The following is a 15292-nucleotide window of genomic DNA, read 5'->3' as shown; positions in this document are numbered from 1 at the left end:
TAAACAATCACACTGTTTTGCACTTGAATTAATATATCTTTCACTTATTGCAATATGTGTCATACTGAAGAATTGTCACCATACTGAAGTTGAAGTTGTATGAATACACCCTCCCCTCTTTAATTTCAACATGGCTACAACTGCTCTCGCTGAATGTTAACACTCACTGACCCTCAACACTAAAACTTGTAACATTCAGTCACACACCGATCATTTGAATGATTAAAATTAAACCAGCAAACTTGTAGACATATCTGACATTTCTATAATAAGTACTTTATTACAAATATAATAAATATACTACCAAAGTGTATATGAACGCATTTCCATAGACATACCTGATCAATCTACACATTAACACTAAAATATTGTCATACATAGTGGAACTCAGCAAGAGACGTAGGATGTCGAAAATTTGAGTACATTATATAATGCAATCTTTCATATGTGTTGTGTAGAATTATGATGATGTAACTTTTGGTGCTCCATGTTAACTGCTTGCCATGCAGTGTGACACCACAATATATCTAATTAAGTTTGATTTCACACAGTGAATTATGATACTAAATTAAATATCATTTACAACATATTTCTTGCAAACCAAAAATACAAAGTACAAAATTTACATTATACTTGATCTAAGTATTGCATCGAATACCAGCCCTGTACACAAATGTTTTCCTTTATAAAAATACCTACACTTAACCAAATACCATCCTAAGTTTTAGTTTACTTCAGTATGTAATTTAGGCTATGGGAAAAACATATAATTTATGATATTAATACCTTTCAAACATTTTGAAGCCATTCTTGTAGATATACTTCTTCAGGGGTTTACATAACTCACTGCTTCATATCTCTTTGAATTATATTCTCATATTAAATCCTCTGTTGGAGCTAATTAGTCACACTTCTCCCCTTGACACATAACTCATACAGGTTTTAAATACACAAACAATTTTTACTTTCAATAAAATACAACAATTATCCTATTAATAAATACTATTTTTTAAGCTGCTTGACTATTATAAAGGGTTTTATTTCAAATAATGGTTTATGCTCAGCTGAAAATGTGTTTATTTTATGTTAACATCCTTCACATTCTTGAAGAATGTAGATCCATACCTCAGATGTCAATAAAACCCAGAACCTTATCTACATTACAAAATAAATCAACCAAATATTTACTTTCTCTCTACAAGCTAGACTACTTCAAAATATACCATTAATTATAATATTGCACAAGCCATACACCAAACTATACCCTGTAAATCCATTTTCCCATGGACATACTTATTAAAAACTCATTATACATTTGATAGAAAGAATAAAAGCAAATGCTAAAGATTTCTGTACGTGCATCTAAATATGAAAATCTAAATTGTAAATTAGTTACTTCAGCTTTGACTATAATCAGCTTGACACATTTAGAACCTTGGGAATTAACATTTATAAACAAATAATACACATTAAGTAAAGAACTACAGGTACTTTTGCCTTAGTCAAACCTTTTGGACTCACAGAAATCTGGTTGCCTGGGAATAGATTTGATTTAGAAGAGGTATATTAAGCCAACGTTACACCAAAACCGAATTCTCCCGAATAAATTCAGACCAATTCTGCCCGAATATAGCCCGATTCGGATGGATTCGGAACCTATTCATCTCTGATTCATGGAGTTCCCCAAATCAGAGACTAATCAACAAGAATTGCCCGCCCAGAACACACCGAATGCCTCCCAGAATCCAACCAAATTCCATCCGAATACATCCCGAATGTGGCCCGAATGAAATTTGTTGTGGCCACATATCGGAGGTTATTCAGCTGGTTTTGAATATTTCAAAACGAGTTAAATCCCTCCAAGAATGTTCCGCATCCCTCCCAAATTTTCTTGCATTCGGGGAGGGAGAACAGAATACTCCCGAATACGTGTATTCGGATAAATTCGGAGCTGGTTCGGTTCCAGTGTAACCCAGGATTAACGCATATCTTGCATATGGTTTTTTTTTAAATGCTTCAGCTTGGGCAAATATTTGACTTATGGAAGATCGACTATTAAATGCAAGTTTACTTCTATATGTGGATGCAGAAGGTACCCATGTAAAAGTTCTATCACCCCCTAAGAATGTGTTTGGACTGTTTTGAAGGTACCGAATGTCTATTATTTATGCAACCTACCAAGCAAAATTACACGGATTATTTTATTATATTAATGTTAGCAGTATAAATCCTTGTTATTTTATAAATCTCCATCATTGCAAACTGACAATTTCATATAATACTTCACTCTTATTTCATAATAATATATTATTACTGTTAACTTACATGTTTGTGAAAATAAAAACTTGTTAATGTGTGCAATTTACCCATCCCAATATTTGATTAGTATTCATATCGTAATCTCATAGTGCAATACACAAACAATCTTTTGTTATATTCTGTATTATGCGAAAACCTTCATAAAACCATTTATCAACAATTATCATGAGTAACTGGTCAAATCCCAGACCAACTTTCCAATGACCCTCAAAATCAATACAGGTAATATGACCAGTTTCAATAGTTCCAAGTGTGCGATAAGGTTGGATAATATCTTAATAGACTGCCTTAATTGATTTATAGATAGATTTGAAGTATATCTAATATTTCTCTCACATTGGCCTGAATAATGTATTGTGAAATGTCAAGATAAACATGCTTTGATATGAAGTAGGTGAAGACATATCAAGTCTTTAAACATGTGAAATGCTGATGGGCTGTGTCACGAGTATCCTTGGGCCCACTGCTACGTGTACTATATTTACAGGTCCTTTGGAAGAGTATTATTCTCCTTTCAAAAGCATTAACTATTTTTGCATAGTGTGCAACTTCCTTTCTTAAAAAAATAAAATGTATTCACATTAGTTCCTATTCATCCTATTGGGCGCTACATACATTAAGTGAGTACAAAGCAGGGATTTAATAGGTAAGTGAGACAAAAAGAAGTTCTTGAGACTTTAATATAGAATACAGGATATTAAGCCACATGGTAGAATATTTCTGATTGGCAAGATTTGGTCTTGCCATTCTGCAGTTTTTGATGAATTAAAAAAAAAAAGATACAAAGACAATTTTTCATGCTATTCTGTATACAAAGTCCTACAGATCAAAGCAACTATGAAGTACATGTAAGTTACCATAGGAATGTCATAGGTATGTATGAACAGGATGCCTGCACAGCATGTAATTTTTGTGACATAAAAAATGAACAATCTTTATACAAACTCTGATGGATACGATCGAAACGATTTGCTGAGCTTCCACGAGCAGTTTATAATCTCCTATAACAAACAGCATATGATGAGGTAAAAGATACCATAAAATGGTCGTTCATTGAAATTCTCTTGTGAGTGATACCTCACTGAGGGCTAATCCGCTTTCAGGTCATGCATCTCTGATGCCAGGAGCAAGCACCAGATTAATACACATCCTTACATTTGAAGCTGGAGGAAAGCTCTCAAAACTGCTCCTTCAAATGTTGACTCCAATAGCCTATTTAGTTGCTACAAATCCCTATGTATGTTCATCCTATTACCCTTGAAAGTAGAATGTGTCTACTTGGCCTGCAAGCTATGACACTGCTATTAAACCGGCCTGCCATTGACAAATCATGGGGAAATTGAATCGGTACGAAATTTGCGAAAGGCCAATTGACTTGCATAATATAATCCGTCCGTCATGGGAGCCCGTCGGACTAATACGATAAAAGTTTGGACAGCACAAATTTGACCGAACTCGTGATCGTTATTTACTTCGGGTTGTCGCAGTTCTAGACTCTTAGCAGGTCTCTTGATTGCTAAACAAAAATAAATAACCTCTGTGAAGAAGTTATAAGTATCAAGTGAAAACATGCAGTTTACTTCTGGTTGGTTAGTCTACTAACTTGCTCTCCTATATTAGACCTCCCAGACAAGCCGGCGTCTATTACATAACACCCCCAGGCATGCAGCCGAGTGAAAGGCTTGAATCCCTTCTCTGTTCGGAGAGTAGCCTTGATTTCCCCATGATTTGTCAATGGAAGGTCGCTTTAAAGCTTTACAGCTCAATAGTTGTCAATACACAGTAGCAAATCTTGGCTACCCATAACAAAGATTAAGGGCCCAGTTTGTCATATAAACATAACTTTTGATTACATTCATATGTTTTTGGCAGTACATATAAGCAAAACATAGATCTCATAATTCTCATTTACTGTATAAACATAGACCATTCGGTGCTAAAATATACATACTAGATCCACATACTATCAAAAACACACACCCAACATTAGTACTACTAGAAACACCATTCTACTGAAAGCTCAACATCCACTTACATACAGATATATATTATTGCCTTTTCTTGCTTTGGATAAATACATTCAAGTGTGTGAGATGTGTCAAATGAATCATGCTAAATTAACATAATCTTTATATTAATTTGAAATCTTATATGTTGACCTGTAATATTTCATTTTTCATTTCTACGAGACAAAATTTAATATTTTGTCATGAATATTTAATAATAAATATTTTTTAAATTGATCTAAAGTACATTTACAACTAACATTCAGTACCAATTTTCTTTTCTTTTTCATTCCATAAGTGAAAATAAAATTCAGATATGGAGACCTACAAATAACCCTCTGTTCATCTTCAGCATTCTTTTTCAAGTGGAAGATCTTTTAAATTGGTTATAAATACTAGCGCTACCCTGGACTTACTGACAATTCCATTTTCATTATCTGGATTCCCCAAAATATCAAATCTTGCAGCCTCTAATTACATGCAGTCAATGTGTATTTCAGTATTGCCCTTACTGATGTAAAGTTGCCAAACTTAATTCATGAATACCATTACAATTGAAAGAATACAAGATATTCATTTACATTTCACTCTATGGCAGTTACAAATAAACTTATAAAAGTTAAATTGCATATGGTACATGCGTGACCTATAATACAGAGCATCACATTCTAATTTTCATTTTGAGGATAACATAATTATTGAGAGTGATATTGAGACATTAATTATCACATTTTTCTAGGAATTTCCACTGCAACATTTGGAGTTCAATATCTCGGGCCCGTTTCATAAAGAGTTAAAACTGTTATAACTTTGCCATTATGCCAACTACCACGGCAACAGGGTTCAGCAGCCAATCACAATCAAGGTTACCATGGTAGGTGCCATAATGGTAAAGTTACAACAGTTGCAACTCTTCATGAAACGGTGCCCTTGTTCTTGTATACATAGCTTCAAGCACTTGATCATGGGACTGATTTGAACACTTGATTGTATTGATCTCCATGCACATTCAAGCATACAAATCAATTTTACAATCAATCCCTAACCTTTGTGTTTAGGGCCCCTGGCATGTCGGGCGCTGAGCAGTACTGAAAATATACTTTGGTGACATTAGACGTGGAATGTTCTGATAGTTCTCTCTGATAAAAATGACTGTTTGATTTTTTTTTTAAATCAAAGCATGCATGGCATAGTTGCATACTGCCTAATTCAGTTGTACTTCTAGAGTCTGGATAGTCAAGCCACAACTTGCAGTCTGACTTCTTTGGTTTCTATTTAAAGATCACTGGTGAAGTCTTGAGCAGTGAACTTTTAGTTCAGAGGAAATGCGATAAACTGTTTCATCCACCAACCTAAATAGCATGATGTTGAATGTCGACACCAATGTTATATCATTTGAAGTTGCTTACTTTTTATTCTTGCCGTTGACTCAGACGATAGCATAAAAAACAGATTCAATGTCTCTTTCCTATGCTATTCTGATGTATTTTACCTATTCAGATTCTGTTTACCTCTGATTCTGTTTGGAGCTGCTTTAACAGAGAGGCTTGTGTTGGTGGATTCCTTTCCTGCATAGAATCCATGAAGATCGTCTTCCAAGAATGATGATTCATCTGGATTGTGACTGGTTATTGGTTGGATGACTGAAACAAGGAAAACAAATAAAACCATAAGAAAAACAAATAAAACCATAAGAAAAAACAAATAAAACCATAAGAAAACAAATAAAACCACAAACTCCAAACATCTTTTTAGGGTGAATAGCCCATTGGTCTGCACCCACCTCGTCTACTTTCCATTTGGTCTCACCTCACATGGCCTATTCTTATTTTGTCTTCAACCAGTTCATCTCCTAACCATTTGATAGACTGCCATTTCAAAAATTAGCCCATTTACCACTTACCATTTCCAGTTAGGGTATACACATTTCTTCTAATATCCCCTTGGTCTAACTTAGGGGATGCTGCAAGAAAACACTTGAAATCAATTGCGATTTTCAAATATCAACTTTAGCTGTAACAAGTGGAGCGCCTCTGGCAGTCTCACCTGCATCACGCGATTCAATATAGCAGCAGTGCTGCAAAAACACAATTCATATAATGATACAATACTATGTTCAATGACAATAAATGACAGTTGACCTTGATCATGCGACCTAAGACTTGTCAGTGATATTTCATTACTCCTATATCCACATTTCATAAACTATATCTATAAACTTTGAAAGTTATGACAGCAATCTAATAATTACCTCCAAAAAGGCCAAAGTTCATTGACCTTAAATGACCTTTGACCTTGGTCATGTGACCTGAAACTCGCACAGGATGTTTGGTGATACTTGATTACTTTTATGTCCAAGTTTTATGAATCAGATCCATATACTTTTGAAGTTATGATGGTAATTCAACAAATACCCCCAACTTGGTCAAAGTTCATTGACCTTATATGACCTTTGACCTTGGTCATGTGACCTAAAGCTTGCACATGATATTCAGTGATACTTGATTACTCTAATATCTAGGTTTTATGAACTAGACCAATACACTTACAGAGTTATGATGGTAATTCAACAAATACCCCCAACATGGCCAAAGTTCATTGACCTTAAATGACCTTTGACCTTGGTCATGTGACCTGAAACTAGCACAGGAAGTTCAGTGATACTTGATTACCCTTATGGCCCAGTTTCATGAACTAGGTCTATATAATTTCAAAGTTATGATGAAATTTCAAAAACTTAACCTTAGGTTAAGATTTTGATGTTGATTCCACCAACATGGTTTAAGTTCATTGACCCTAAATGACCTTTGACCTTGATCATGTGACCTGAAACTCAGGCAGGATATTCAGCAATACTTGATCAACCTTATGTGCAAGTTTCATGAACTAGTTCCATATACTTTCTTAGTTGTGCTGTCATTTAAAAAACTTAACCTCGGTTAAGATTTGATGTTGACGCCGCCGTCGCCGCCACCCTCGGAAAAGCGGCGCCTATAGTCTCACTCTGCTATATGCAAGTGAGACAAAAATCAGATTGCACTCCATGTTGCAAGGAGCAGATACCAGATCGGCAATCAATCACAACGTCACAATTAATTCGATGGATTCACAATATGGTGCGCCATCTATCGGTTGCAGCAAACAGGCAAACTGTCTAACTACGCGGTCAACATCGCAAGCAGGCAGCGCACAGTGCTAGTTTCCTGTAAGGTGACTGTGATGTTTCAAAAATGAAAACCATATGGCAGGAATTCACCAAAAATGGTCTAATTTTCACATAGAAATATGCGGGCAAACATCTCTCCCACCTCCTGGACCCTAGTAAACAGCATAGTCAGTTGAGCCGTGTCGGCCAGCACTTAATAATCGCATGCATGCATGCACTTTAGTACTAGCGCATGCAACAGATGTTGGCTTTTTCCCCATGAGGCATTGCGAATTTCGGCCTATCCGCTGTAACCGATAGATGGCGAACGGTATTGTGAATCCACCGAATTGCAAGACAAAGGAATGATTTAGGGACCAAAAATAGACTTGCAATTGATAGCAAGTTTCTTGCTGCCCCCCCCCCCTTTGAAAGTGAAGACCCCCTTTTTTTTTGCTTGTCAATTTTTTCCTTGGGAAAATGTGCCCCCCCCCCCCCCATTTAGGAAAATCCTGGATTCGCCCCTGATGTAGCTCCTACACATAGGAACACCAGTTGTTGGAAAATCGCTCATAATTTACGGATAGCTTCAGGAAACACCCTTTTAAATTCTGAATATTTCTTTTTTTTCTTTGCTTACCTGCATAGCCCTGCCTTTCGTCTCTATGGGAAGAAAAAGACATGCTATTCCACCAAAGACACACACGGTCCCATACACACCTACAGTCAAGTTCTTAGAGACTGGAAGAAGTACCTTTCAAAATATGAAGATATAAAGATAAATTAGCAACCTCCATTGGGGATGTTACTATTTTTCTTAAAGAAGTACCTTCAGACACTTAATCTTATAAATTTTGTGATAGAGTTTACATCATTTGTATGAATTTATGTTAAAAAAAGTGTAGAAATATGTGAAATGGAAGAAAACAAATGTTTATCTGAATTGAATATGAAGTTGTATTCTGAAATTTTAGTGCAAATCCATGGTTAAGAAGAGGTTTATAACAAAAAGAAAACAAAAACTCTGCAAATTGTTGGTCCAACATTCTTGATTTACAATAACATTTTGAATAACCAAAAAAATTAATGTAGGCTTTACAGAGGAAAACAAGTGTGAAAAGACAAAAAAATAGTTGAGTAGTATAACTCAGATATGGCACTTAAAGGCACTATGCCATATCCACCTATGAAAGTGCTATCTCGATACCTAAACTACCTCACGTCACCAATGCACCTTTATCCTGGATGCAATATTTTGATATGGAAGTCTTTTCTCACCTTTCTAACATTTACAACATTCACACAACACTTTTTGCTATCAAAGAAATAATAGATTTTCATAAAGGTTCTAGACACTCCTATTTTTCAATAGAGATCAAATGAAGATCATGTTTTTAAAGCAAAATTCAGACTATATTTCTGCTAGTTTGATGAAAGGGTATATCAAGCCTATCCTAATGTACATAGCCCTAAGGCAAGAGATTCCCTGTCTTCTGAATTAAGTGCAGTGTAGAGACCCCTTAAACAGGGTTCCCAGCTTTTCAAGAAAACAAAATTTCCTGATTTACCCCTGATGAATTTTAAAAAGTCGCTGCTCTGGAGGCATATTGCACTACTCCCTTTTGGCTTTAGTGTTTAAAGTTAGAGGCCTTATTTAGATCATGTGCTACAGCTACCAGTACTTGTACTGTAGTCAAAGAGGCTACACTAACAAACTACCATAACCAGTCATTCAATGGATGTTGATTTGATATGCAACAAAATATAAACGGAGTCTGACTGACTGCCATGCTTTCGACTTTTGGGCCGATCAAAATTCCCAAATTTTTCCCTGACTGGAAAAAAGTAAAACAATTCTCCCCTATTTCCCTGATGGACTGGGAACCTTGTTAAAGTGCTCATCAGGTACGAGGTCACAACCTACCTGTGCCACAAATGGGGTAATGATAGCACCTATTCTTGCGGCAGCACTGCAACAACCAAGACCTACTGCTCTAGTGGTGGTTGGATAGACCTATAGTACAGTACAGGAATACAAATCATTAATACTACAAATACACTCTTCGCTTATCAATAAAACTACTATTGGGATACATTCCAGACCCTTTTGAAGGACATTTTCCGCTATATAAGAGCTGTTCTCACATTATGGAAAGTTCAAATCCTTTCAACAAATTAAATGAACAAAACAAAAAACAAATATCAATACTGTATGAAAATATTGGGAGTTCTAAGCTGAATGGTCACTTTATCTATTTTTTTTGTCTTTTATACCAAATGCCAGAAAGTTTATACATAACATTACATAGAACACTAAGAGTAAATCTCCCTCCCCTCAATCAAAATGGCTTCATCTTTCAAAAAAGGTTTGATGCAAAACAAGATGGTCCGCGAATGAGTCTCACCTGATTTCGCGATCAATAAAGTATGCAATATGATCTTTTGACCCCTAGATGACCTTTGACCTTATCATCCTCATAAACATACATATGGTACTACTGAAGGATCATGTTTACTAAGTGTAAACATAATCAATGCAGAAATAAAGAAATGAGAGCAAGTTGAACAAAAACTTGACCTTCTGACCTTTAGATGACCTACGACGCCATCATCCTCAACAACACACTTGTGGAGAATCATTTGAATCAATTGTGATCAAAATTGATGCAGAAATAAAGAAATCAGAGCAAGTTGAACAAAAACTTTGAAAACGAATGGACATGACCTGATATCATTTGACCTTTTCTATGTAGGCACCAGCCAATGTGCAGAACCTCTCTACACAATTTTCAATTCTTTCAGGTGATCCCTAGGCATTGGCTGGTGCTCAAGTTAATAATTCTCATGTAATGAGACTATTGTATCTGTCATGGTTATTTTAATCTTGCCTGCAAATAAATAAATACATACATAAATAAATAAATATATAAATAAACAAGTGGAATGCCTCTGGCAGTCTCGCCTGCATTACGAAATTCGATATAGCAGCAGTGCTTCCTTTGAAACAGCTAATGAATAATTATTCACAGAAGAAAACACCAACTGATAATAAGATATTATGTCCATTGACCCAAAATGACCTTTGACCATGATCATGTGACCTAAGGCATGTGCAAAACAATCATTCATACTTGATTACCCTTATATCGATGTTTCATGAGCTAGATCCATAAACCTTATAAGTTATGATGCCAATTCAACACATACTCCCAACACGGCCAGAGTTCATTGACCTTTAAATTACCTTTGATCTTGGCCATGTTCCTGAAATGCATACAGGGTATTAAGGGATACATTGCTGCTCGTATGTCCAAGTTTCATGAACTAGCTCCATAGACTTTTAAAGTTATGATGGCAATTCCACAAATACCCCCAATATTACCAAAGTTTGTGGACCATAAATGACCTTTGACCTTGGTCATGTGACCTGAAACTAGCACAGGATGTTCAAGGATACTTGATTGCTCTTATGTCCAAGTTTCATGAACCAGATCCATAAAATTTTAAAGTTATGATGACAATTCCCCAAATAACCCCAACATGGCGAAAGTTTGTTGACCCTAAGTGACCTTTGACCTTCATCATGTGACCTGAAACTCACACATGATATTCAGGGATACATGGTTGCTCTTTTGTCCAAGTTTCATGAACTAGATCCATAAAATTTTAAAGTTATGATGACAATTCCCCAAATAACCCCAACATGGCCAAAGTTTGTTGACCTTAAGTGACCTTTGACCTTAATCATGTGACCTGAAACTCAGGCAAGATCTTCAGTGATACACTATTACCCTTATGTCTAAGCTTTATGAACTAGGTCCATATACTTGCTAAGTTATGATGACATTTCAAAAACTTAACCTTGGTTAAGATTTCAATGTTGACGACGCCACCGTCGGAAAAGCAGCGCCTATAGTCTCGCTCTGCTATGCAGGCGAGACAATAAATCAATCAATAAAAAAATGACGAAAATAAACAAATTATAAATACATACGTACATACATACATATGTATATAAATAAATAAATGTACAAATAAATAAATGAATTAAAAAATAATCAAATAAATTAAAAAATAATTAAATAAAATTATGGAACATGAGGGGCATGGGAGGATAAGGGTAAAGCATGGTTATACATATGTTCACATTCTCACCTCTGGGGTATATACATAGGCTGCCTGAAAACACCCTGAGATAAATGCTCTTGCAGCAAAGAGAAAAATTGTCAACACCGTTCTGAAAAAAGTAGGAGAATATATACTTTGATTGAAAGCTTAAAAAGCACCATATGAATATACTATTAGATTAGATATGCAAGTAAATCAATATTGATATGAAAGCTATTTAGCCTCCAAAATATTGTTAAACTGTTTTGTTCTGAAAAACCATCAACAGTTTAAAAATGAATCTCCTTGGGTCTGAGGATCAGACTAATTGTATTGATCTGCTTGTTCTGTATGTAATGTGCTTGGGTGAGCACACACACACACACCTCTTTGTATATTGTACATAGTGCACACAGTGCATGTCATGTGTATGCCTTGCCTGAGGTTTCTATTGTTAGCGCCATCTCTTGGTCAACTGAGGTGATAGAGGTGATAAAATGGAATCAGTGCTGGAGATTTTCTTTTGGGAGTAAAATCTACATCAATCTGAAGCATCCTAAACGGGATTGCTTTTTATTAGAAGATTTTTGGAGGCAAAGAGGTTAGTTAAAACATTGATTCACCGGTATATGTATTTAAGAATTATGAATGTATATTGCAAGAAAGACTGATTTACTTTGGTTTGCATACTGACATGGCACAAGTAAGTTTAATGCATAATGTGATAGTACATAACCATCAGTTTACACAGAAAGCATGTGTGTCAATTAATGCATATCACTTGAAAGGTAAACACCTGATAATGCTATAGAGTTATTCTAAATGATGATAAGACATGCATCTTATGAGCAACTTGTGTGTTGGTTTTAAATACATGAATGCCACATAATTATGTAACTTAGATTGAATGTCAATTGTCAAGGTTAAGTTGCATGCATTTTGGTGACAAATATCCTTTCATTGCTAAATAGGTCGTCTATGCAATTTGAGCTGGATTGTGATAATTTGCATTCAGAGTCAGATTGTATTTATTGTATCACAATGGTTAAAGTCGTAGATGATGCAAAGGATTTATGTTGCTGTTGTACTTATAACTTTCTTGTACTCTGTTTCAAACCACAGTTTTCACGGAATTTACTTGTTCTCATGGAATTAAAGGAATGGAATGGTTTCATGGAATTAAGTGACTTATGGAAAGGTTTCATGGAATGTCTCAAACATTCAAGGATTTGAAAAGTCAAAGAATGAAAAATAAAGAAATGACATGAAACTCTCAATTCCCGTCGAGACCTTTGTTTTATTTGAACTCTCAAATAAGTCTGCAGCTACAGTGAAAACTCTTTTCGAAGATTAATTATCATTGCATGGTTCCAAGAGAGGATTCAAGATGGCTGAACCTATCGAATCAAAGCAAGTCACAGCACATGGTGGCGATGATGTACATGTAAGAACACGAAAGCCAACTGAGAAGTGACTTCAACATCAGCTGGATGCTAGGCTTAAGGTCTGGAAAAGTTCTATCACTAAATGGAGAAGACTTTCTAGCAAACTTTGATAACTTCTTGTTGAAGAAAGTATTGAATCATCAGTGATTAAAGACAGCCGTGATAATCTGCAAACAGCTATGGACAATGCTGTCACTGCGCAGGAGAGTCTAGCTGAATTGTCTTCATCCATTAATGTTAACGATGACAGTGAGGTCAAATTGGAGGAAGTTGAAGAGGAACATTCCTCCTTGATGAAAGACACTTTAAAGACACTACTTGCAGTCATGCCTTACTTTGGCGCAAATCAAAATTTACATCACTGCAAAGAATACCTACTATACTGACCATCCAAGCGCGAAGACATACCACACAAATATGGTATCAAATTATTTGGGAGAAGTTACTCTTTCCAGCCATATATGATTATGCATTCATGTCATATTTTTTTCTTCAATCAGGATTTGTGGTTTCAAGACTTTTTTTTCTTGCACGGTATAATACAAAGAAACTGTAAAGTTATAAATAGAAAGACCCTGGAAAATACCATTTTGGGGTACCCGGTTACTTGCATTTAACCCTAAGAAGATGGGGGGGGCTGATTCAGCCCCCCCTCAAAATTTTTCGTGATAAATCTGCTGTGCAAATTTCTTTGATCGTGTCACTCACTGACTTTTTACTTTCAAGTCTCACACAAATTTTGAGACCAAAATTGTGACCCCCGGGTACGCGATTCCAAATTACGCAATATTTCGTAAGTGCATGCAGACCCAAAATGTGAATTTGTGTACAAATCCAATGCAAATAGTGTTTTTAGCCAAAATTCATCATTATTTTCCCTTTTTCTGATTAAAATCAATTAATTTCATCTTATTTATGGTCAAAATATACTCCTCGACAATTTTCATTGAAAAAACAATAACAAACGAAAGGTCGAAAAACAAAGAAATACATAAGAAATTTAGAAAACAATAAAATACATAAGAAAATAAAAAGTGATGTTGAATTTTTTTTTCAGTACATTTAATTAGATCCCTATAAAGAGTCTGTGTACCAAAAATTAGCATTTTAGGGGCATTATTTAGTTAATTAGAGCAAACTTCTGATTATATGCATAAATTAGCATAATTAATGAGCAATGAGATTTTGGCAGAATTTGATCTTATAGTCTTGGAGATTATGCCATTGGTAACATTCGTGCCAATTTTCGTGGCGATCACGCGATCGACGGCTGAGATCATAAGGAGGACTGAATCAGCCCCCCCTGTCTTCTTAGGTGTCAAAATAGCCCAGTCTATTTAGGGTTAAGAGAAATTTTGTTTTATTGCTGAGGAACAATGAATATTAAGAGCTAGCTATAGAAATACATATCATTACATAATCCTTATTGTCATAATAACCATTGTTATTATTATTTAGAACTGTATATATGAATGCTAAAAACATAGAATTTTACCATAAGTTTGACCAATGAGCAATCTTACCTTGATGTACACATGAATATGAGGAATGTGAAGAGAGAAAAAAAGAGGAATTCCACAGCCATGGTCTTCTTACGTCCAAGTAACTCAATGATCAGGAATGTTATCACAAGTCCTGCAATTCAAAGATACGAGAGATACAAAAGAATGCTGGTGGAGAGAAGAAGCAAGGGGCTAATAAAGGCAGATTAGTATGAAACCTATATATCATATATATAAGACTAGAAATTGAATGTGCCCATAGGACAACATTCTTTACTTCATCATTCTGAAATGGAGAGAAATCCATCCAATATCATACAGATATCAATTTGAATATATGATGATCTGTGACTTTAAACTCGAGGACTCTGTATTCCAACTGACTTGAATCTCATTCTAGAAAAAAAGTTAGGATTATGATCTCATTTCACACTGCATGCAAGCCAAAAATGTCTGTATGTTCATTACGTGATATTGCTTCATCAAATTGACAGACTGAGTGTCATAGCTAGACATAGGTTTACGATTAGGCCTACTGTGCAATTTAGAAAATAAAAATCATTGCAGAAGAATAATGAACTGTTGTAGTTTGCAGCTCACCAGGTAATTCAGCCAGCGTAGTCCAGAGAAGGGAAATATAATCGGCCGTAGTGAGTGTTTTACATTCATCAAAACATCCCATGTCATCACCCGCTGTCTTTCCTGCACCTGAAATAGGGAGTTTGGGTTCGTTTCATTCTCACAGGCAGATGTACAAAAGTGAACAAA

At 35.4% G+C, this 15292-nt stretch overlaps 1 protein-coding gene across 1 annotated transcript in view; it reads right to left on the bottom strand.

Moving 5' to 3' along the window:
* Positions 1 to 255: 255 nt before the first annotated feature.
* LOC129254322 (synaptic vesicle 2-related protein-like) overlaps positions 256 to 15292 on the bottom strand; it is a 34157-nt gene continuing 19120 nt past the window's right edge. Inside the window, exons 11-16 of the mRNA XM_064115656.1 lie at positions 15125 to 15232; positions 14546 to 14657; positions 11626 to 11707; positions 9395 to 9484; positions 8111 to 8224; positions 256 to 5968 (exon numbers count right to left, since the gene is read on the bottom strand). Of these exons, the coding sequence (XP_063971726.1) occupies positions 5954 to 5968; positions 8111 to 8224; positions 9395 to 9484; positions 11626 to 11707; positions 14546 to 14657; positions 15125 to 15232 (521 nt within the window). The 3' untranslated portion in view covers positions 256 to 5953. The remainder of the gene's footprint in view (positions 5969 to 8110; positions 8225 to 9394; positions 9485 to 11625; positions 11708 to 14545; positions 14658 to 15124; positions 15233 to 15292) is intronic.

This window comes from Lytechinus pictus, chromosome 2 (genome assembly GCF_037042905.1).
Source record: "Lytechinus pictus isolate F3 Inbred chromosome 2, Lp3.0, whole genome shotgun sequence".
Lineage (NCBI taxonomy): Eukaryota > Metazoa > Echinodermata > Echinoidea > Temnopleuroida > Toxopneustidae > Lytechinus > Lytechinus pictus.
This window is presented reverse-complemented; position numbering and strand designations above follow the sequence as displayed.